General features: G+C 41.6%; 2 protein-coding genes across 7 annotated transcripts in view; both read right to left on the bottom strand.

The window, feature by feature from the left end:
• gab1 (GRB2-associated binding protein 1) overlaps positions 1 to 12200 on the bottom strand; it is a 43998-nt gene extending 31798 nt beyond the window's left edge. Inside the window, exons 1-3 of one of the 6 annotated variants that reach the window (XM_077524575.1) lie at positions 12126 to 12200; positions 11552 to 12041; positions 11235 to 11393 (exon numbers count right to left, since the gene is read on the bottom strand). In XM_077524575.1, the coding sequence (XP_077380701.1) occupies positions 11235 to 11306 (72 nt within the window). In that variant the 5' untranslated portion in view covers positions 11307 to 11393; positions 11552 to 12041; positions 12126 to 12200. Of the gene's footprint in view, positions 1 to 11234; positions 11394 to 11551 lie in introns of all 6 variants that reach the window. The other 5 variants (XR_013283970.1, XM_077524582.1, XM_077524577.1 and 2 more) reach the window with 5 other exon arrangements.
• A 1279-nt stretch (positions 12201 to 13479) lies between these two features.
• Positions 13480 to 23726, bottom strand: usp38 (ubiquitin specific peptidase 38). Its single transcript, XM_077524739.1, has 13 exons — positions 23546 to 23726; positions 22727 to 22912; positions 22059 to 22563; positions 21588 to 21723; positions 21394 to 21523; positions 20585 to 20686; positions 20339 to 20497; positions 19355 to 19548; positions 19199 to 19292; positions 19015 to 19121; positions 18562 to 18868; positions 16586 to 17500; positions 13480 to 15528 (listed from the first exon to the last, which is right to left on the bottom strand). Exons 2-13 carry the CDS (start codon positions 22901 to 22903, stop codon positions 15358 to 15360), a joined length of 2997 nt encoding a protein of 998 aa, XP_077380865.1. The 5' UTR covers positions 22904 to 22912; positions 23546 to 23726; the 3' UTR covers positions 13480 to 15357.
• Positions 23727 to 24413: the final 687 nt, after the last annotated feature.

Genomic DNA, 24413 nt, shown 5'->3' with positions numbered 1-24413 from the left:
AATGAAATTGAAGCCAGTTTGCATTATTGTTGTATTCCGCTCACTCAGCACAATATACGCGGCTGTTGTTGCTGACAATAAGTAGTTTATATCTAGTGGTGAGAACTAGCTCATAAACGGAGCGGCATCCATCGCGGTAGACACACGGTGCGGGCTTAAAGGTTGTCTCACACCATTTGAGAAGGAAAGGTCAGGGGGCGTGAGCTGAACCAACAGGTGGAGATGGCGTAAATGCCCTCTTAAATGAGCCGCGTGAACAAGTGCGCAATGACCATTCCCACTTTGAACCGCTAATTTGAGAACAGGCCAGGACCATTGATTTTGCAAACAACAATGATGAACTGATAAGCACTAATCTACTTTTTCAAATCAAACAAAACAAAACTCATGGACCAATCCTGATGTTTATTAGCACAAAGCTAATGAAATCCAACACAAGAATTGTCGTTGCCTTTAAGAAAGCTTGGTAAAACGCATCCCAACTGAATCATGTGTCGACCTCACTTGTGTGGAGCACTGCTACATGTACTGTAGAGCTAAAAATGCTATGTTCATGTATCTTTAGCTGTAAAGTTAGCTTTCCATGATTCAGATCAACAGTCCATTTGCTTTTGGTGAAGGTTAATCAAAATCCATTGACATTGACACGTATCTGCTTATTAACAAATAAAACTGTTGACAATTTTTCGAGATATGTTTATGTTCCAAAAGTGATCATATGTTTATGTTCCAAAAGTGATCATGTTCCAGATTCAGTTCAAGATGAAGACATTATCAGTTTATCAATTTGCCATACAGAAGCTGTGCAGACAATTTTGGAAGCTTCTAAAGGTCAATTTTACAAAAATACCCTTTTGGACTTGAGATTCTGTGATTTTTTAATTCAATTTTGCAATCTACAACCGTTATAAGTAATACAAAACATATATATATTGTCCAGTCATTATCTCTGGGGTGCAAAAGTGAGCATCATTCTTAGCAAAAGCAGAATATAATCAATAAAAGTACTGAACTAAGGCTCAACCTGGTCATGCAACACCTGCTGCTGAAACTGACCTGTTAAACTGAACGCTAGACAAAGCCATTTAAAAAGATGTGTTCACTCTGCACAAGTAACACAGAAGACCAACCTTAAGTTTCGTGCTTGGATCTGATAAACTTCCTTGCCGTTTATCCAACTGCGCCAAAAGACCGTGACGGGAAATCCACAGGTTTCTAAAGAGACACCAGTGATCCAAAACCAAGTGCCAGGGAAGGTTTAAAGCCAAGGACGTCTTTTGGACGAGCAAAGCAGGTTCGCCAGCGTCTCCGCTTCCAATCAGGTTGCAAATGAATACTGTGTGGGAGGCGGAGTCTTGAGTCTTGTTTCCCTGGCTTTCCCAGCGGGTGTGTGTTTATATGCGTGTGTACAGTACAAATGTGTGCGGGTTTAACCACGTCCACTGGCTTGAGGCCAGGCCAAAGATATCATGGAGCACCATAGTAACTCTAATGCAATAAGGACAGTAGCCACAACAGGACCACTAAGGCAAGTCAGAGCTATATATTGAACTTCAGGGGGGATTCCGAAAACAAAAGCGGGATTTTCTGCCCGAGTCCTGGTTACAGGTGACCTGCGTGGTAAACAGCAATGGCAATCATTAAATAAATAGTTGAGTGTGACATTTCTTACAGTATAAAAGCAGTTGAAATGGTAAACGATATAAAATATTGATTAATGTTCTTATCTGTTCCCGTCAAGTGTTGGAATGATTCACTTGATGGCTAATAAGGCTCAGGAAGGACTTCAAGGACTTTAGCTCAGGGAATAGGAGAAAATTTCAAGTCCACACTATTTAATTGATTTTTAAATATTCAAAATCTTTGGTGGTAAATAGTAGACTAACTTAATTATAGCAGAAGATTTTAAAAGATTTAAAAAGCAGGCCAAACGGACCTACATTACATTACTCACACTTTGTCAAAACTGAACTCATTTCCAGGAAGCACCGACTACGTTTACCTTGGGCTCCCAAATGACAAGATACAGCCCCAGGCTGAGACAGCCAAAGTGGTTGATTAGCAGCACGTGCTCGTTGAGGAATAAGGCATCTCGCTGTTTCCAGAATTGCACGACAAATTGATTCATTGGCAATTGACAAGTTGCCACCGGGGGCCTGTCTGTTCAACCAGCAGTACCTAATATGCATTTAAAATTAAACCAAACTCCTCGGTACTAGTCGAAATCACTATGTCAGCAAATATGAATGGTGAGAGAATATGCCAAATTAAGCGTTTCACAGGAACGGCTTGTGTAAACACTGAGAATTGTAATTTTCTTGTCAAAGATATATTGCAATGATCTATCAAGTATTATTATTATTATTTTATTATTTTTTTTTCAACGAGAGTTAAGTATTTTATATTTCGGGAACAATGAGTGTTATAGACGTAACAACTTAGTCTCATAATATATATTTTTTTTTGTCACAATGCTATTTTTCTTATGCATTTAAACTTAGTTAATTTTTAACCGCCTTTAGAAGAAACCGAACAATTTCTTTTTTTCTCATTGCACAGCCATGACACATATTAGAACTGTGTCACTTGAGAGTAAACAATTGTGCCACTTGAACTAAATCGTGTAAACGCACCAGAGCCAATTAGCTACAACGGCAATAAAGTACGTCAAAAACGCAATTAGCCAATGCGACCATTTCTGTCCATCTGACTCACAGCAAACTGGTAAATTACACAAGTCGGTGGCGAGATTTCACATGGGATCTACAGGCTGACCATCCTTCAATCTATCCCAGACGCTGCTCTGGCTCGACAAACACGCACACATGTTGGCCGAAACACAACGGGTGTGGGGGGTGCGTTTAGTGGGTTGCGCAAGTCTGACAGCAGTGGGCTATATTAGGGGCTGCAGACACGGCGGCTCGGGTCAGATCTCACAGTGCCACATAGTTAGAGAGCCAGCTGTATTTGTGCACAAGTGTTTGTGTAACGACAGCTGAATGGTTACTATACGGGGAGGCATGGTGAGCGAGTGGTTAGCACGTCTGCTCGCACTTCTGAGGTTCCAGGTTTGAATCAGGGCTCCTGCTTTCCTGTGTGGAGATTGCATGTTCCGATACAAGAATGTGAGTTGAGTTTTTGAAAAATCAGAAAATCAGCCTTATGCAAACAAATGATTCCACATAGTTGACTTGAATTTTTTTATTTTCTGGAAGACTTCTAAACTTGTTGCATTTATTGTGCCTATGTACCGCCAGTTTTTTTTTTTTTTTTCTTTCTGGATAATGGATGGATGTATTTTCCTCATCCATTGAGGAAATGTAGTCAAATGCTCATCTTTTGTCTTTTTGCTATTCTGCCTGACGATTTGTCTCTTTTCTTGTGTTTTCTACCTAATTTTCCTCGATCAAGGGAAATCCATTTTTCGCACGCCCATCCGAAATGGACAGGCAGCAAAGCAGCATAAAGAGTGTAAGACCCCTCCTCCTCTCCCCTTGACCCGCCATCTGGTAGCCATCAGCGTCTCACACAGGAAGGGGCGGCCAAGCCTCGCCGGGGCGCCAGGGAGCGGCTCCTCTATCCCTCCCGCGGCAGAAACAACAATCACACGTTTGCATTGCATTGCAGGGCAAGTCGATCCTTACACTGTCGCTGTTCTCCACAAGGGGCGTACCAGTAGAGCGCATCAGAGCTATATCAGAGACAGTCAAGGGTATTGTGTGATGCCAGGACAGGGGTGTGAAGCTTAACATATGGCACTTCTTCCGCCTTGTTACGGCAATTGATGCTATGTATTTCACGTCACACCAGATGTGGCTGCTGAACGAAGAAGTCAACCTTATATTTTCCACCTTTGGAGGTAGAATCAAGGACGGTAACTGTAAGATTCTTAGTCTGTGATGCCAAGACGGTGTGTTCGGCTTAATACCTGACAATGACTTCTCCTGCCCTGTCATAGGAAACAGTGTCCGAGCAAATAGCTGTGTAAGGGTATTCTGTGATGATGGAACATGGGTGTGAAGTTCAACTCCGGAGTATCCCTTCTGCTGCCCTGTTACGGCAATTGTCACTATCCAAAAAGCATTTTGCTGACGCTATTGCTGACCACTAAGTGACCAGGCAGTTTTAGGTCTTCCAATGTTGTATCAGACCCATAACCGAAGCACATAAGGGTATTCCGTGATGCGGGATTTCCTCTCCTGTACTACTACGGTAATTGTCCATTTATTTTGCATTAGTTGCTTGTACTGACTTCTGAGGTAGGACCAGAGCCACGTAAGGGTATTCTATAATGTTGTGACGGGGGTGGGAAGTTAAACACCTCATTTCATTTCATTTCATTTCATTTCATTTGTTCATTTATTTCAGGCAATAATCAACATTAACAATATATCAATTGTCATCATCATGCCTCTTAGACCATGTTACAGTAAATTGTATTGTCAGCCACAACAGTGGCATATAAGGTCATGACGTTAAACACCTGAGATTCTTCTTTGGCCCTATTATGGCAATTTTGATTGTCCAACAGTTCATTTTTCTGAGGTCGACTGGGCAGTTTTCTGCCTTCTAAGGTAATATCAGAGCAGTAACAGAGGTATGTAAGGGTATTATTTCATGGTGGCAAGGGTTCACTTCAAACGTAACACCTGCAACTCACTCCTCCCATCATGCTGCAACAATTGTTGCTGTCTGACAAAATGCTTTATTCAAACAAGATGACGACGCTGACCTGCAATTTTCTGCCTTTAGCATGAGGATCATAACCATGATGAAGTTGCGAGATTCTCTTTTCACACCATGTTATGGTAACTGTCGATGTCTCAAGAGTTTTGCTAGAGAGTATCAGTGCTATAAGAGAGGTATGTTGGGGTATTATTCCATTTATAAATCAAACCAGACACTGGCACCGATGTCATCTAAAAATCTCATTGCAGGATGCCGTGTCTATATGTGAACATTTTCAGACAATATCCTGCTTTTTCTCGGTTATAAAAAAAGGCACTGGCTGTTACGGCTATGATGCAGCAATTGTGCAGGATCTGTGAGTAAAAGAGGCTACAGTCTTCAGCGAGCAGGATCGGAGCACAGAACAGGCTCACATTCCTTGCCGCCGTTGCCTGCCAAGAGGCGCTGGGAACAGGGTATGAGAGAGAGAGAAAAAAAAAAAAGCAGGAGAAGAGAACAGAGAGCTGCTCTCTGCGGAGGCCGGCTCATGGTGTTGCTTTGGAGGCCGTGTCATATTTTTTCTCATCCCTTTCGCTCCATCCACCCCGTCCGAGACGGCAGAGATATTCATAGCTATTGTGGCGCGGCACATGTATTGAGCTGAAGGAGTTTCCTCTGCTCTTACAAGCACTCAGGGAATGCACATCATCAAATATTTGGCCTGACTTCACTGAGTCTATTTTTTTCCCCACACTGGCCAATCTAACAGAATATTTATTTATTTATTTTTAAAAATAAAAAAAGAAACCAGTGCCGTCTGGCGAGTGTTCTGGACTGGCTCCTGAGCTTCACCAGAAAAAAAAAATATCCCTTAAGACTAACAGCTTTTGCTCTGGAAAGCTCTGTAATTGACGGCTTTCCAGATACTACTCATGCTTTGCAGTTTTGATAATGCACATGGTCATAGCTCTCCGAAAATGTGATATTTGTCACCTTTTTCCTATGTCACTGTTCTTCATAAACAGGAATATCGAGAAGTCAAAGTCAATCTGGTAAATTTCCGACTTGGTAAGGAGTATCAGGCGTAACTGTTTTCCTTGATGCGATGTTGACCACTTGACAACACCACAACCTGACACTCAAGTTCTCCCACACTGCTATGGCAATTGCCACTGCCTGTAAGCATTTTAAACGGCAGATGATGTCCGCCTTCTGAGACTGTATCAGATGTGTAACAAAGCAACATAAGGGTACTATGTCAGTGATGCCAAAACAGCGGTGCGAAAGTTAACACCTGAGAGTGCCTTATCCCGCCCTGTTAAGGCAATTGTCACTGTCCAACAAGTATTGTATAAATTACACCAGATAATGCATGCAGTAAATATGCCAATTTTTTTTTTATCCTGCGGGGGCGTATCACAGCCATAACACAAGTAATATGTAAGGAGTCTAAAGAAACTATTGTGCCAGGAATATGTGTGAAGTTGACACTTATTTCTCCCACCATGTTAATCAGTTTTTGCTGTCAGACTCACAATGACTGCAATTTTCTGCTTTCAAGTTCTGACATAGTAGCAGAACAGTAACAGAGGTGTATTATGGTATTATCCCGCGATTTGGACAGTTCTGTAAATATCAGCTTTACAGATACAATGTAGGCACTGCATGGTAGTAACGCCTATTGTCTTGCACATGGTGGTCCCAGCCATTTTCCAACTTCTGCCTGTGTCACTGTTCTTTACAACTGGCACTGGCATGTAACAGGGACAACGTCAAACCAGCTTTGGATGTAGTATGACAGCCGTAACTAATGTGCGGATAAGGATATTTTGTGATACCAAGACAGGGATTTAACACTTGGCAGTCATTTCTCCCACCCCGCCATGGCAACTGCATAAAGTATTTTAAGAACTCACTTCTCCAGAAGCAATTGTTGCTGCCCAACAAGTGCCAAACACTCCCTCCTCCGACCCTGCTATGGCAATTGTCGACAAGTATTTATATGTCACACCAGATGCTGGTGGCATAGTCAACACACCAATTTCCCGTGTCTGGAGGTAGCATCAGAGTGACACTCACTTCTCCTTGCCTGTCGTGGCAATATTATTCAGTGATTTATGAAATGGGGTGTGAGGTGAGCACCTGACTGTCCCTTATGGCAATTACCAATAGGTTTTGCTAGCATTATATTTTATACATCAAACTAGAAACTGCAGCAGATGTTGTCCAAGTACAGGGTTGCTGTGTCACAGCGTGAAAGTGTGACAGGCGTATCCCACCTTCACTGGATTCTCTATAAATAAATAAATAAATAAATAAATAAATAAATAAATAAAAGACAGGCTGCTTCAGCTTTATCCAATTTTCAATGGATTCTGTGTAGACAGAAAAGTCAAGCAAATGCCTGATCCTTTGTTTCGTGTTCCGTTTGTCATATTGTTGGAAACGTGGACCCATGAAACTGATACGCCGGTGTACATCACCATGGATTGTACTCCCAAAAGTGGGTGGCTAAGGATAACAATTGTAGCGGCATCGCTATGAATATTTCATGGCTATTTGTTTTTAATGGACATTCAATTATTAATGGCCGGCGCAATCCATTTAACAGACGTCAAACGGAGGCGTTGCGGTGGCGACGCGGCCTGTCCGCCAGATCGTCATCTTTGCTAGGCTACGAGAGAGGCTAACGCCGTGTAGCTGCATCCTGTCTGGCCAGCTTGTTTGTCTCATGTAGCATTTGGAGAGTGGGTCCTGAGGAAGAGGGGTGTACAACAGAAAGTGCTTGTTTGTTCTGTGTTCCACTTGCTAAGCAGATTTAATGAATCTGCCACTTAATCTAGAGCCTTTTGTTTTCTTTGCGCTGCACTTGCTATGTTGCTATTTCGTGGTGGACAACTGTTGCCTAACGCAACAAACTGTAACATATGTTAGGCGCAAGTCTTGGGGAAGAGGCGGGTCTTGATAGTTTCCTCCTTCCAACCATACCCCGCAGCGTGAAAAGGCCACCAAGCCAAACAATGAACTCTAAAGTGGAAACATGCCAACATACTACTTGAAGGATTATAATGACCTGTGCAGCCAGACATAAAAATGGCCAATTGGGTATGAAGACTGAAGGCCTCTAATGAAGGCAATTGATTGACTGTATAATGTACACATGTAACAATGTTCTCCACGCAAAGTCAAAACGATGCCGATATTTGAATGTAAAGCTTATTCGTGTACTCATACTGATACGGTTAAACATGTTTAGTAAACAAATGAATACAGATTTTTTTTTACCCTACACTTAAAAAGCATCTCCATTGGACATAGATTCTCTTCAAACCACACCATATCCATCCGCTTTTCTACGAAAACTATCTGACTAAGACTAACATACAAGCCAATTGCCCTTGTTTTCCTTTAATAAACTCACAATCCGGCAACTTTGCATTCCCATAAGCATGTGAAATGAAAGGTTTTAATGATGGTTATGAGGTTATGGTTTCATGAGGTTTTTTTGATGTAAAAGTTCAATGTGGCTGGTGTATAAACTTGTCGGTTTAGATTCTCTATGTAAAGTGTCCGTGACTCGCCACAAGCTGTTTGGAAACAGACAATCTCAAAATAAAATTAATAAATAAATAAATAATTAAAAACAATTGCGTGTGGCATTCATTGCAAAATGTTGGGATGTTGTGTTACTTCTGCTAAATGTGTCTAATAAGAGTCATTTCTGGTGTGTTATGACATAATTTGCAGAAAATATTGATGACATATGGTTGTTGCCGTAAAACATCCATGACACATGGTTGCCAGACAGCAATGGTTATCTAATATGTGTATGTATGTATATATATATATATATATATATATATATATATATATATATATATATATATATATATATATATATATATATATGAAAACGCAATAGAACCATGTAATCCTACAAAACTGTAGATCTCATCTGATGTCATTTCTAAAGATTGTCCTTCTTTTGAATTAGATCACAGTCAAAATAAATAAATAAATAAAGCAAAATGGCAAAATAAAATGACAACACAGTTAATATTTTGATGCTCGCATGACATAAGGTATTTAATTAAAAAAAAAGAAAGAAAGAAAAAAGAAAAGAAAAATATGCTATAAGAGAGGTCTTGTGATTTTACAGCTGACGATTTAGATTTTTAAAATATTTATTTTCAAAAGCCTTATGTCTAGTATCTTACTGCTATCATACACTTTGACTTTGCTCACTGATTGTCGGAGCTCAAAGGTGAGATTATTTTAAGAATCCAGAGGCTTTTTATTGTCATTCCAGCCTTTGAGCGAGGCAGTACAACTAGTACAAACAAACGAGTAATACAGTGCCAACCATATATGGTGTAATACGAGAAAATGACGGGAATTTACAGTAATACAGAAACTATTGACTACTTTACTGTATTAGATGAAGCTCTCATTTTAAAGGATTATTATAATCAACACCACAATAAAAGTTGGAGTACCCAGAAAGAACACATTTTTGCCTAAACATTTACAATACTGCATATTGCTGTAAATGTGTAATCTGAATCAATCTTGTCTTCTCAGCCCTATGTATGCAGCAAATCATGTTCAAATTTGACTCAATTTCACAAGAACATTAAACTTTGAAGAGTGCAATCGTCGTCCCAACTTGAAGAAGAAAATGTATAGATGCAATAATGCCGTCTACTTGCATGGATCACTCCATTAGTTACAACCTCTTCCTGACAATCAGTTGGACTTCGTAAAAGCCTTTTGATACAACATTTGGTGAGCTGTGGTCACAAATGGCAAGAGAGGTGCCATCTTCAGTCATGGCTGAGAAGCAACATGAAAAAAATTGGGATGATTCCCTGCTGTTGTCAGGACATATCATTCTCAAACGTCATTCGGCCGACTGTACTTTGACTTGCGAGCGCTCTATGCATGGTGGCAGTAAACTCAATTCAACTGACTTCAAAAGAAGCAAATACTGAACAATTCATCAAAAAGAGGCTTCAAGCTATTCAATTCCATTCCCAGGTGAAGTTGAGTGTCGAACTAAAACAGAATTCCACATTGGGTGCATGTAAGACAGGACTTTGGAACGTTTGCCTAGCTTGAAACTCACAAACAATGCAAAACCTCATTGACATGTTAGCATCGGTTAGCATCAATAATAGTGACGGCTCTAGTAGCAACTGAAGTATGAACACAAATAGTGGCGCAACACATCCATGTAAATAAATAATATAAAAATACTAACAGACATCACTGGTGTCGGGCGGAATCCTTGTACCTATAGAATCATCACTTTTTCAGGAGACAAAAAAAAATGTATGTGCAACCTGCATGTCAAAGAGAGAAAGCTATTTTCAACACTTTTGATTGGTCAATACTAAATAGTTTGTGAAAATAACACACTTGACAAATCGTATTGATTTTTGAAAAAAAAAAAAAACATTAAATTTGAAGAAGGCTTGAGCAGATTAATGGCATTTCCATTCATTTCAATGGGTACACATAACATACGAGTGTTGGGAGTTAGGTCACGTGCATGGCTACAGAACTAATCAATCGCATATATCAAGGCACCGCTTCACTATCATCAACATCATGCATGTCACAATGCAACATCCATTTTCGACCCGTTGTTTTGATCACAAATGAACCTGCCAACGAGCTCTGTGGCTGCACAGCTTCCAAACTGTAATCCATACTCTTATTGAGCCAAGATAATCAATAATTCCTCACGCTTTGAAGCTACCACCCACACACACACAACAGCATTGCATATCTCCAACAAAAGGTAGTCCCTGCTTCCAGAGCTGAGGACATACAATATGGATAAAGCAAGATAGCACTAAAAGTTACACAAGTTGTACAGGCATCTCTGTCCTAGTACTACAATTTGCTCATGTGACTCTATCCTGGCTGCTCAGTCAAATATGGCTACAGCAACAGCAACGAACAGCATCTGCAATCATGCTTTAGCATAGCAACCAACATGGTTGAGGTGTCCTAGCTATTAAATTGAATAACCTACTAAAGCTATGCAGTATAAAAACAAACTCCAACGTTGACAATGCAGGAACAGAATGCACAGTGGACAGCTGTGTTTAGCAGAGATGTGGAAAGACTTGCATCCCAGGCACATGGAGCAATCAATGATTTTAACTAAAACTAAATAGCTTCTTTTTACTCTTGTATACAGTCAAGAACCAGCAAGCTAGCAACACCAGGACTCATTTTAATTGAATTTCCTTAAATATACTCATTTCTACACGCAAACAACGGGTCAATGAACTTTTTTTAAGGTGACTCAGGTAAACAACTGCAGGTAAACAAGGCGCTCCCTTCAAGTACCAGCACTTCAAAGAAATTTGCAATGCAAACGAAAGTCAGACAAATCAAACACGAGGAAATCAACGCCACGACACGTCGTTGAAACAAGCCACACAAACCGCGACACTTTGCAATGTCCTCTGGCCGTTTAACGCGCCTCGCCGTGTCACGACGTAAAAAAATAATAATTAAATCATAATTACATATTTTTTTTCTCATGCACTTACGTAACGTCGCAACTTTTTTTCCGGCGGAGACTTTCGCAGCCACCCTGAACACACCACGTCTCCCCCGCTCATAGCTGCTGCTCGCAGGCTTTCTCCCCTTCTGGGAGTTCGGCAAGAGAATGGAGCTCTCCGGAGCCCTTTGGGAGTGTCCTCTTGTGCCTGGGAACAAAAAAAAACAAACAAAAAAAAAAAAAAAACGAACATTCAATAGTAGATAAAAAGTTCATGGGGCACTTTTCAAGTAAAAATCGTCATTTTTATCTTGTTGTTGTGTGTCCTCGAAATAGTTTATATAGTAGTAGTATAGCATAGTTTACCAGTCAGTCCTTCGAAAGTCGCCTGCTGGGAGTCGAAATGCCGAATAAATGTTGAACTAACCTCCTCGTTGACGCTTCTACTTCTACAAACAATAACACACCAAAAAAACTACCGAGAATGGAGAAAAAACACCAAGTTTTGTTTAGTAGTCGAAGCCTGAAAAAGTGCTGCGATTCCCGGTTGGCGGGACGCGAGGCGAAGGTCCCACCGCGCCGCGCCGGGTCATAGTTTCGGGGGCGGTGGTGGTACTGTAGTGAAGGAGGAGGGGGGCGCCGCAACCGCGAGAGCTACAACAGCAACAAGCCCCGAATGGAGTGCCTCCGCCGGCTGAGCTTTTCCTACCAGTTTACGCCTGCTTTGGTTCCTTAATTGTTATTGACAGGGTGGCTCCGTCTTTTCCCTGAACTCGCACTCCTCCTTCTCTGGAACATGGCGGCGTCAAGTTTCTGCCGATACCCGCGACCAGGAGTAGGGCGAATGAGTCGTTTGCTAGTTTAAAGAGATATTATCGTGGTTATTTCAAATTATTTCTAATATGTCGTTGATTTTTTTTTTTGAGGACATTCGACGTACAAGTTTAACGTCAGTAACGACGGCTTGTCAGCGTGAAAAGTCCAACATGTAGCTTCGTCTGTTCATCGGCTGTCCGGTTTCGTATTGTGAAGGTCTTAACCGGAAACTGTGGTCTCTTCCAGGGAACTTTACTATTAATTTTGTTTAACTTGTAGGTTTGTGCTTCAAGTACTTGATTAAACCTACTTTTGCCTTCACAATTCTCTCTTTTGTGACATGTTCCTTCCATTTCCATTCCGTCCTCTCTTTAAAAGGCGCTAAAATTGTATTTTTATTTATTTTATGTATTTATTATATATTTTTTTATGTATTTATACTGTAGTATTTTTATTTTGCATCCTTCCATGACAAAATTGTTTTGTTTTGCAGCAATTCAGCGTTCAGCACCTTTCCAATACTACTTTAAAATCAACTCTGTTTTTATACTTTCTATCTATCTATCTATCCATCCATCCATCTATTTATCCATCCATCAAGTTGTGTCTCTAGGCTTTGAGGTATCTGAGGATTGAGGAATTTTTTTTTGGAATGTCATTGTGATGCTAAACACCTCCCGCCCCAAGGATGTGTCCTGTTTGCCACCATGATTAATGGCTTATTCAACAACAACAGCTGGAGGAGTATTGATTAAGAAATAAGGCCCAACTAATTACCAAACACACAAAACAACAAGTCCAATAGTTAGATTAGCCGCCTGTATCTACACCTGACTTCTTAGTAAAATATTACTAAAGTGACATATATTGTAGCAACAAAAATCATACGTGCGTCTGTCTTGACTGCTTAGTTAGTATAATATAAAGTAACGTAGCATGAGCATAGCTACAAAAAGCTGTCCTGGCTACTCAGTACAATATGGCTAACACAATGTAGCACTAGCGTACCAACAAGTGGTAGCTAACCTTGCTGCTCAGTCCGTAACGGCTAAATTCACCTCTGGCCTGACTGCAGTCTAATATGTGTAGTGTAATGTAGCGTAGCAATACAAGTGGCAAATGCATCTGCCTCTACTGCTTCGAAAAATGAGGCTAAAACGATATACAAGTAAAATAACAGACAACAGCTATCATGGCTTCTCAGTCCAATATGGCTAAGGTGATATAGTTGTAGGAAGTGACAAAAAAATATTCTGGCTATGCAGTACAATATGGCTAAAGCGACATGGCGGAAATATATCCCGCCAAAAATGGTACCTACGTCTTTTCTGGCATCTCATTACCGCATAGCTAGCATGGCATCAGCAAATCTCAAGTACCCCCCCCTATATACTGCAAAATTGCAGCGTGACAAGAAGAGGTAGCAAATTGAAAGCTAAAATTTCATCCCGTGTTCAATTCATCAACTTGAAAGTACCTTTTTTACGACAAATTGATTTATTGCATATATGTGATATTAAAGTTATCAAATGCCCAAATAACTCACTCAGTTCTGAAAAATAAAACACACACCAGATGAAAATGCATGCAAATAAGTGGAACCTCTAAAGCGGAACATCGCTACATGCTAATAGGTTAGCTTCTGCTCGGTGGAATTCAATGCGTTTCTAGAATTGAAATCAAATTGTACTGCTCATTTTTGCACTGAGCAGTCAAAAAGCCGGTATTGCATCAGCTGGTTCCATTTGCTGCTCTATGGTTATCATCACAGTCCTCCCTTTGTTTTCATGAGTACTCTTCACCCAAATTAAAAGCAAAATCACACACAAAAGTGCACTTCATTATAGTTCTTAAGATTCAACACATTGCTGCCGCACGGTAGGTTCCATGTCCTATTCTATGGTTCACATTCACACACGAAAAAAAGGCAACACAAACTTTTAGAACTACAAATAAAGTCTTGTGTGATTTGCAAAAGTCATAGTTGGTTGGTTCCACTTTGGAGGTTCTGCTAGTTGTATCACAAATTCACAATGCATTGTCCTGTGCTATATGCCGTTTGCATGAGGTAATTAAAATAAAATGAGGGGGAAAAAAAACAATTCTGTTTAAACCTTAATTGAAAGAAAATACATTTCACCAAAACAAAATCTCAATAAATTAAAATGGTTAAACAGTATACAACACTTTCAGTCCTAAAGGAGTTTTTCAGTGCTTGTTGCAAGGGGTGGGAATAATACAGCGATGCCTTGTGATAAGACTTTAATCCATTCTGTGACCATGCTCATCTCAAATCATCTTTCCCTATTGAAATGAGTGGAAATGTCAAAGAAATGTTCTTTTACAACTACTCATTTAAAAAAAAATAATTTTAATAGAGGATATGAGTATTGTTTTATGTGTTCAAATCTATTGATGCTAATAGTTAGCATGTTGATGTTTTTTCTCTCTCAACTGTTAGCATTAACCTAATGTGCCCATAAGGTAACATTATTTAGTTGCTCTAAAAACAGTTTAATTCTACATATTTCATGTTTTGTTTGACAGTAAATGTCAACTGGGAGTGACATTAAATAGTTTTGAGGCCCTTTGGCTGCTATTGTCAAGTGAGTTGAAGTAATTTTTACGGCCGCCACTGCTTTTCAAATTTTGACGGCTATCTCTAAAAGTCGGGTCACTCATATCTCAAGGCAGCACCGTACGACCAACCTGCAGAGCTGGCATCTGTAAAGCTGATGTTTAAGCCTCTTTACAGCAAAATTGCAGCAGAGCAAGTAGCACAATATCGGTCATTTATTCTTTTCTTTTTTTCTTCCTTTTACACGCAGGCATCATCCCACCTGTTACAGCTCGAATGTTAGCTCCAAAAAGTGCTCCCACCCACTCTATGATATGACAACAAGGCGGGGAGTGCCGGCTTTTGCAGGATTTATGACTTGTAATACTTGTGATGGATCTGTGTGAAAGAGGCCAAATTGCAGGAATTTTGCATTTGTGGAAATTTGGCTGGATCTCCATGTGAAACAGCTACTTTGCTGCATGTAGTTTGATATCAGTGTTAAAGAGGCTAAGTTTGTAATTTGTTTAGATCGCTGTGTGAAAGAGACACATTGCTAATTTAACATAATTGGCTGGATCTTTTTGTGAAAGAGCCAGCTGGCTTTTTTACAGGCATTCTGATCATGTAGACGTCTTCATCGTGACACAAGGCCTTATGTGGCATCTGTAAAGCTGCCGTCTGACCTTCGGGTAAAAGTTCACGTTTTTCCACATGAATTCACCACGGCCATTTGAGGGGCAGCAAAAAGCTTCTCCTACCCCTTCTCTTGTTACCATTGTGTGCTTTTTATTTAGCTTTAGAAGACCAGTCTACTAATGGTGTTAAAGCCCCCTCCTCCTCCTCCCCCTCCCCCTCCGGATGGTCCGCAACTCCCCGGCGGGTTGTTGTCATCCGAGCCGTTGGGCCTGGAGGAGCAGGAAGACGACGGGGCCTGCAGGGCCCGAGTCCGAGCGTTTAGCTCTTGTTCCTGTGGGGAGAGAAACAAAAAAACAAAAAAAAAATGTCAAAAGGCAGTTGCAGCGTTCTGACAGCTCCCCCTAGTGGCCGTATTGCTCGGGACTGTTCAGTGGCTCGTGAAATTGCTGCCTGGCTTCTTCCAGATTTGACTGGAGGCGAATGGCGAAACAAATCTTTTTATCAAGCGTTGATCTTGATGATTTGTCGAGGACGTTTGTTGTATAGCGCAGACGCCACAGTACGTGTGTGAAATGTGAACAAGTGCTCTGCAGTTTGTGCTCTCCCCTTTAGCAGCGCTCATGTAAGCTGGAGAAAACGTTTAACACAAAGAACCAACAAAGATTTAACGCAATAACCATTTTGTTCACCTGTGCCTTTTACGCAAAAACCCCAGCAAAAGCAGGATATTGCTTCAATTGTGCGCACACTGAAAAAGGAGAGAAAAAGTGGACAAATGCCCAATTTTGTCATTTTGCTCATTTGTGGTAAAATTGCAGGACTTCTAGGTGACAGAAGCTATATTGCAAAACATATGAAAAAGAGATTAAAATTTTTCAATTGTGATCATTTGACTGGATCTGTGTCAAAGAGGCTAAACTGTCAACTTACAATCAAGAGGCTATATTGCTAATTTGCAGTAATTTGGTGGAAACCCTGTATGAAAGGAGCTCAATTCCTAATTTGACTGTATCTCGGTGTGAAAGGTCAAGTTGATCGTTTGCAGTGATTTGCTGTGGATAAAGTGGTTCAATTTGGCCTAGATTTGTGTGAAAAAAGACTACATTTCTAGTTTCACTGGATCTGCTTTAATTGGCTAAATCACAGTAATACGACGGGATATCTGTGTGAAAGCAAAAACTGCAACAGTTTAACCGGATCTCTGTTTGAAAGAGGCTGATGTTTCTGGATCTAGAGGTTAAAGTGTTTCAGATAATAGTTTTCTAGTTTTTATTTTGTTTCGTAAATGTTCTATTGTCGTTTGTTAATTAGTTTAGTCTTGGTGGAAAGAGACCACTTTGCTTTAAACAGGCTAGATTTCTGTGTGAAATGCTTGAAATGAGTTGTACCTGTAAATACAGCTTGTTGTCCTTGATAATAGCGTCCAGCAATTCTTTCTGCAGTGGTGGCTCAGCGCTCTGCCTCGTTCCACTGGCCGCAGCGCCTTTAATGGAGTCCTGCCCCGCCCCTTCCTGTTTCCTGTACATGAGCACATAGGCCGTGTCCTTGGGGAAGCGGCTGGTGATGTTCTGCACCGACTGGAAGGAGGCGAACGTCACCCTGCTGTCATTGAACAGCAGCCAGTCGCTCGGGGGCCCTGTGCCGCCCCCCGGACCGCTCGGACCCTCCCGGACTTGCTCCCCTTGACTCAAGTCCTCGTTATGACAGGAGGCGTCGTCCACTTCCGCTGTGCTGTTGCAGCCGTAAGAGTAATAATGTCCGCTCTCGGACGACACGCCCGAATGCATCACGACGGAGCTGAGGACGTAGCACGCCGACTGGACTTCCTCGTCGCGACGGGAGGGTTTGAGTTTCTTGGCCAGGTTCCCGCTGCTCTCGGGGGAGTCCACCGGGGACGGGGAGGAGGCAGGCGGTAGGGGAGACGGCGAGGGCGCCAAGGGCCGGTGCACGGGAAGGCGCAGGCGTGGCGGGATGGTGACGTTGTCCAAGATCTTGCGGCGCACGTGGCACTTGGCGTCGTAGGCGAAGCGCAGCAGCGTGAGGATCAGGTACTCGGGGGCCGACATCACCTTGAGGGTCCGCTCGGCCCTCCGTAGGCTGCCACACTTGCCGCAGAAGTAGGCGTTGTCCTGGTCAAGGATCTCCGGAGCCAGGAAGTAGTCCACCAGGTCGGGCACGGAGAGGGGAGGTTCGTCGCTCTCTGGCACGGCGGGGACGTGGCTGGCTTGGTCTTTGGTCTCCGGAACGGGCGTCTCGCTGCCGCCGTTGACTGAACCCTGGCAAACCACTTTGGACTCGTCAGACTTAGGGAGACAAGAGACAAAATTGCTTATGTGTGGAAAGGAAGATAAAGGGTTAAATTGTGGCAATTCAGTTGGACTTTGTGTGAAGGAGGCTAAATTGCAAACTGTCATTGCACTTAAATCGCAAGTTTGCTGCAATTTAGCTGAGTTTCTGTGTGAAAGAGGCTAAATTGCTAATTTACGGTAATTGGTTTGTTCTCTGTGTAAAATGATGCAAATGAGCTAATTTGCTAATTGCAATTTAGCTGTGTGTGTTTCAAAGAGGCTAAATTGCTACTGTACAGAAACTTACAGTAATTTGGCTAGGCTTCTGTGTCAAAGAGGCTAAATTGTCAATCTGATGGAAAGGCTAGTTTTTTTTCTGTAATTTATCTGGGTGTGAAAGACGCCAAATTATTAGGTGACGGCTAGATCACTGTGTTAAACTGCTAGTTTGCTGTAAAGTGTAAACATTGCTAATTGGTGGTAATTTAGCCTCATCTTTGTGCGAGAGGGGCGAACCTGTTTATTTGCGGTTAAGAGGCTAAATTTAGTCATTCGTGGTAATTTGGCTGGATCTCTGCAAGAGGCCAGATTGACCAATTTGTGGAAAAAGGACAAAATTATTAATATGTTTGCAATTTGGCTGATTTCTGCCTGAAAGAAGCTGAACTACAGATTTGAGGTAATTTAGGATGGATGTTTTGGTGAAAGATACTATATTACTAAGTTGGTCGGATCTCTGTGAAAAAGGGCTAATATACAGTCATTTGAATCTGTGAGAGCTAAAAATGAGGTAAAGAAGATAAATTGATACGTAACAGTCATTTGGCTGGCACCTGTTTGAAAAAGGCTAAACTTGTAATTTGTTGGAACTCTGACTAAATTATATGGCAATAATTTGGCAGCATCTCTGCTAACTTGACACTATCTTTGTATGCAAGGCTAAAATGCTACTTTACTCATTTGACTGGATATCAAAGAGGCTGATGGTTATTTCACCGGATCTCAATTGTTAAATTGACTAGATCGCTGGGTGAATAAGGCTAACTTGCCAATTTGTGTTAAAGAGGCCAACTTGCTTTGGACTTTTCGGACTTGGCGGCATCCCGCGAGGGGCAGAAGGCCAGCGAAAGGTCCGTGAAGGGCTCCTCCTTTTCGGAGACGCAGTCGCAGTGCGTGCATCGGATGCCCGTCACCAGCTTTCCGCCGAAAGTCCTCTCTATGAGCGTCCGTCTGTCGTTGTCATCCACTTTTGGAGAGGAAGCTTCGCCTTCTTCGGGGGTCGATGGAGAGGTCGCGTCTTTGCCGCTTGAGTCAACGGCGTCGGTGGGAACGCTTGCCTTGGTCGATTCCAAAACCTGAACGGTTTTCTCCTCTTCGTGTAACCTTGGTAATCAGCAGACAATGTCAATAAACTTGGGGGAAGTTACGGTAGAGGACACTGTGAACAATATCAAGTGGAAATGTGTTTGACAGAAAAAATGAGGAGGAAAACCCCCTATCCTAATTATTTATTTATTTATCTATCATACCTGTCTAGGAGAAAGCGGAGGTATTCCGAGCAGTCCTGCTGAGAGCCGGCATTGAACCACGGCGGGCGGGACACCTCCAAGAAGTTCCTGGGAGCGTAGGCCGCCCTCTGTAGGTGAGACAAGACATTGCGCCACACTTTCAAGTTTCCGCAATCATTCTCGTCTTGCGTGTGTCAACACAAACCTGAGTGTGCGCAAGGAAGGCGAAGAGCATCTGCAGCTTCTTCATCAGGGTGCTGGAACCGTTCAGGCGCAGCGACAACACGTGTCGTCTGAAACTGAACAAAGACAAGTTCACTTTAAAGAATTAAAGAATAGCATTATATGACTCTTGACTTACTCTGTGGCCATGAAGAGCGTCTGCAGGATGCTGTTCATGTAACAGGTGTTGCCCAGGTTGACCAAGCCTGTCTTGCCGGTCTCAGACTTCCCGGCCTGCCTCAGAGAACCGGAGGCAAAAGAGTTGGACTGCGACGTCCAGGCACTTTGATTCAGCACCAGCTTGATCTTCTCCTCGCTTGGTTTCGGCAGATCCTGGTGGAATGAGACACAAATTTAACCACTTTGCCCCAGAGATATTACGGGACTGTATACGTGTGTGCATGAGTGCGTGTGTATCCTTATATAATTTATATCAAGCAAAACAAACATGGAATTAATATTTGAGATTCTTACTTAGCTGAAGACTTGTGAGATTTGATCATGTTTCCCATGTTTATGGTTTGAACCACATTTTGAGGGATATTTTGTCACGAAAGAACTGAAAATGTCAAAGAAAAAACAACACATACCTGCGGAGTTTATCTACAGTGACGCTGTCATTACTCACTAGTACATTTTGTTTAATTAAAGTCAACCTTAAACAATAATGTTACATGTGACATCACTAGTCTAAACATGACATTCCGATTAAAATTACATTTGTGGAATATGAGTTATTATTATCAATCTTAGGCCATTTTGACACTTGCTGTCAACTGAAAATGACATCAATGTTGTTTAGGGCTCACCTATTTTCTGAAGCAGAGCTGTGATTGGTTATTACCTGAGACCTGAGCAACATTGATGTCATCTTCAGTCAACAGCAAGTGACAAAATGGCCCCCACCTGAGATGGATAAAAACGGCTGGATTTTGCTGCTTAACTCATATTCCACTAATGCAATATAAACCAGAAAGCCATATTTAGATTAGTGGGGCTGCATAGAACATATTATTGTCAAAAAAAAATGTATTGGGTTGACTTCCCCTTTAACTGTTTCTGAAAGCATCGTCTGTGCTGTTAATTAAAGGTTCTGAACAACATAATTCCAGGGTTCGTTTACCTTGATAGCTTCCAAAATGTGGTCGTAGAGATCTGGGAATCCAGAATACTGATACATCATGCAGTGTACGAGCTCGGTGAACTGCAGCAGGAAGGCTTTACTGGTGGGGAGGCCGTCGGCCTGCAGGGACTGCACCAGATGCACCACGTGCGGAATAACCTGAAACAGATGAGGAGCACAGGATTGTTGGACACAGCAGGAATGCAGATAGTCCCTTTCACGGTGTTTGCTGGCCAGATTCCTTACCAGATGGAAGGCCTCGGGAGAGTGCTGGAAACTGAGGAGCATGTGGGAGAGGACGGCGAGCGCCCCCTGCCTCACGATGGGATACCACAGGCGATTGAATACCTGTGGGTGGTGGAACCATGGGAAATGAAATAAACATTTTGGCGCTTCATTGCTAATAGGAGCTAAATGACAATTTGATTGCATCATAAAAGAAAATGGCTTCCCTCACTGAAAGCACTTTTTAGGGAAGAGGAAAAGTACGGTAAGTGTATAACACTTTTTATTGAACAAATTTAGGCTTTAAATGTTGTTAGCATGTTTTCTATAAAGACTCTTAAGAACACATTAAAGCATTGTTTGAATTATTTTAACTGCATTTGAGCCTAGCATTTAAGTTTTAAAAAATGTCCTCTGTAGTGGACACATCATACCTTAAAAACAAAACCTTTTTTTGTTTGTTTTTTTCCCCAAAAATGTCTTTTGCAGTATTCCAGTTACTTCACAAAGATTGGGGAATATCAAAATAAACATGATTGGACAATATTTTTTTTCCTGGTAGTCGGGAGGATATTAGACATTATAGGATATTATTAGACATTCTCAACATCAATAGAAACATCCACTTTACATACATCTTTTATTTATTTTATTTTTAAAGAGTGAAATAAAGTGATTTGATTTTGATTTGATTTGATCTGCTTTGATGGCAACGATCCTGATACTGTGAATAATGTCAATAAATTATGGACAGATTAAATGTTCTATAAGCCCCAGTTGGATGGTATTTATTAAACTAAAACAAAACATCCGCAGGTTTCATGACCTACCAGTTCAATTTTGAGCAGAGTGACATCAATGAGGATGGTGAACTTCTGAACAGCGGCCAGTCCTTTGAGCAGAGCGATGACCCAGGTGTCCACATGCTGGGCCAGAGGCCAAGAGAGCCAGTCGATCATCCTAAAACCAGAGGTTGAGTGTGTATGGCCTCCATCCAAAAACACCGTGTGTCATACTTGCATACCTGCAGAGTGCTTTGGTCATGTTTGCATCTTTGACATTCTGGTCCGTGGTGAGACTCTTAATCAGCACTGTGATCATCTGGACCGGGATGTACTGTACCAGACTGGCCAAGGCGATAGACGGCTCAAAGGATGGGTCTGAAGAAGGACAGGGAAATACACTTAGCAGACATAAGCTAGAATTATATAAAGTCAAGATGTTATGAGAACAAGATAAGGGTACAAGGAAAGTAATAAAGTCACGAGGCAAATTTACATTGTTATGAGATTAAAGTAATGTAACAAGAATAAAGCGGTTACGATAAGGTGTTAAATTACGCAAATCAAGTTTCAGTGTTAAAAAAAAAAATGTTTATGCCATGTTAATTCATCTCAATTAGAACATTACTCGAGAAACGGCGCAATTTAAAAAAATCAGCATCACAGATTGCTCCATTTTATTTGTCGAATCCATCGTGAACAGAACGTCTCACCCGTAGAAGAGATAATAGCGAAGACCTCCTGCAGGGAAGGCAGCAGAGTGGCCGGCTCGGCCTTCCATATATTCTGCAGCAACGTGCTGACCTTGGTGACCTGGGCCACGTACTCGCCCAGCTCCTGCTCCTGGCTGGCTAGGCAGTGGAAGTAACCGATGGTCCTCACCAGCTGCTGGCAGAACAGGACGCCGCCCTTGTCTCTGGGCACGCACTGCACAAAATCGGACAGCAGGGCGGCAAGACGGGCGCACAGGGCCGGCCCGGGCCGCTCGCACACCATCCTCAGCACCTCCACCTGGAGTACGGCGAACAGCTCCAGCACGGCGGGGCAACTGATGAGGAGCCGGAGTCCGCAGTGGATGTAGTCCACCACGGACGGATCTTTGTGATCCAGCTGCTCGTAGCCCTGCTGCAGCAGGCCCAGCACAAAGTCCTTGCTGAAGAACACCTCAAACTCAGAGCGGTGGTAGCGGGCATACGCCTCCAGGACCTGGAAGCCCACCTGAAGAGGGAGAAAGAGGACTCACACTCTGTACTTAAGAACTTGACACGAGGTATAGAATGTCACCAGAAAAATAAATACTTGAATAAAGTACAGATAAAAAAAAATAAAAAATCTATTTAAGTACAGTATTTGTACTTGGTCACTTCCCGCCACTGCCTACCTGCTTCTGGAAGGCGTCCTCCCCCAGCAGGATGAGGCGGGTGGTGACTGCAAACAGGGCCTGGCACTCCTCCGCCGCAACATCCTTCTCGGCCGCCTCCACCACCTTTTTCACGATGGCCTTCTTCACCGGAAGCGTGTGAGCAGAGCTGATCAGGCCCTCCAAAATCTTGTCCATGATGGCGGCCTGCGAGAGACAAGTTAATGGCACCAAGCGATGCTAATTGAACAAAATAAAAAAAAATAGGAACGACTAACAATGGATTCTAATTTTTTTTTTTTTTTTGGGGTGGGGGGGGTTACAACATATGAGAATAAAATGCCCTTTTTATATAGGGAAAAAAAAGTGCTGTTATATGACAAAAGTTATAATTTTACAATACAAAAGTCATAATGTAAAAAAAATGAAATTAAAAATATATATAGTAATATATATAGTATATAGTTTTACTTTCCCAAGAACTTTCAGGTCTAGTACAGTACATTATAGTTTGATCTTTAGTACAGCTTGCTTTTAAACATTAACATTAGTAGTTGTTATTCCAGTGCATCGGTCATGAGCGCCTTGACGGCAGCCGTACAAACACATCCAACATTAAACCACCACCGCAGCCATATTTGACTGGAACTATAGTAAGTGTTTTAAATATAACTGAAGTGACATGTTTTTGTTCACGAGCGCCGTGTTAAACAAAGCAACTTGAAGGGCCTGACGTTAGCTGTGTGATGTTTCTCGGTAGCCACTGACTTAGCATAAATGTTAAGACGCCCTGAATAGGAAGAAATGGGAGACATACGGTCTGAATAAATACGTCCATACCCAAATGGAGCATGTCAATAGTGTCCGACTTGAAGACGATACACTCCCTTTTGGTGTTAAATCTCGGATCGCAGGTAAATTCGGTTATATTTTTGTCAAATCGCTCAACCGGAATCAGCTGATCAACATGGCAGGGACGTCATTTCTCTCACGCCCGACAAGCATGAAGGACCACCCCCAAACCGAGCGTCGATGTGGTGGCTTGGCATTGCCTGTTTTTTTTATTCATTTATTTTTAAAATTATTATTATTATTATTATTATTATTATTATTATTATTATTATTATTATTATTATTATTATTATTAATGTAATGAATTGATAACACAAATAACACAAACGCATCCGGTTGAGGTTTCGCGCATGTATTTATTTATTTATTTATTTATTGATTGATTCATTTACTCATTTTGTATTTGTGTAGCACACGGCGTCGTGGTCCCGAAGAAAAGCAGATGCATCACAGCGTCAACGTTTTAGTTTTAAGTTTTCCTGATGCGATTGTTGCAATTAAAAAAAAAAAAAAAAAAAAAAGGTTTTCCTGATGCTTTCACAGCCTCGCATCTGTATCGAAATATAATTAAACGTAAATCAATACTAACACTTTAATTTAACAGAAGGAAAAAAAATATCTCGCCATTTTAGCGGTACTTTTTTTTCTGCGCTGATTCAAACTGTTCTCTGGTCAAAACAATTTAATCCCATCATCACGTAAAAGTAGACTTGTGTACAATATCGCACATTTTTTATTATAACTGTACCTGTAAATGTTGACTTCGTGTTATAAAGATATTTAAATGGACAAAAAGGGGGAAATTTGATATATTTTTTGTATTTGGTACATTCACATTCAGCAGGTTTTTTTTCAC

The sequence above is a fragment of the Festucalex cinctus genome, chromosome 6 (assembly GCF_051991245.1).
Source record: "Festucalex cinctus isolate MCC-2025b chromosome 6, RoL_Fcin_1.0, whole genome shotgun sequence".
NCBI classification, from domain to species: Eukaryota; Metazoa; Chordata; class Actinopteri; order Syngnathiformes; family Syngnathidae; genus Festucalex; species Festucalex cinctus.
The sequence above is the reverse complement of the archived record's forward strand: the minus strand, read 5'-3'. Positions and strand labels throughout refer to the sequence as shown.

What these genes read in the sequence shown, in the direction of transcription:
- usp38 (XM_077524739.1), bottom strand. Translation starts at nt 22,903, where the DNA reads ATGGACAAGATTTTGGAGGGCCTGATCAGCTCTGCTCACACGCTTCCG. An exon ending in CTCCCGAGGCCTTCCATCTG is followed by an intron (nt 20,498 to 20,584) that starts GTAAGGAATCTG and finishes CATCTGTTTCAG; the next exon opens with GTTATTCCGCACGTGGTGCA. An exon ending in ACAACAAGCTGTATTTACAG is followed by an intron (nt 15,529 to 16,585) that starts GTACAACTCATT and finishes CTCTCCCCACAG; the next exon opens with GAACAAGAGCTAAACGCTCG.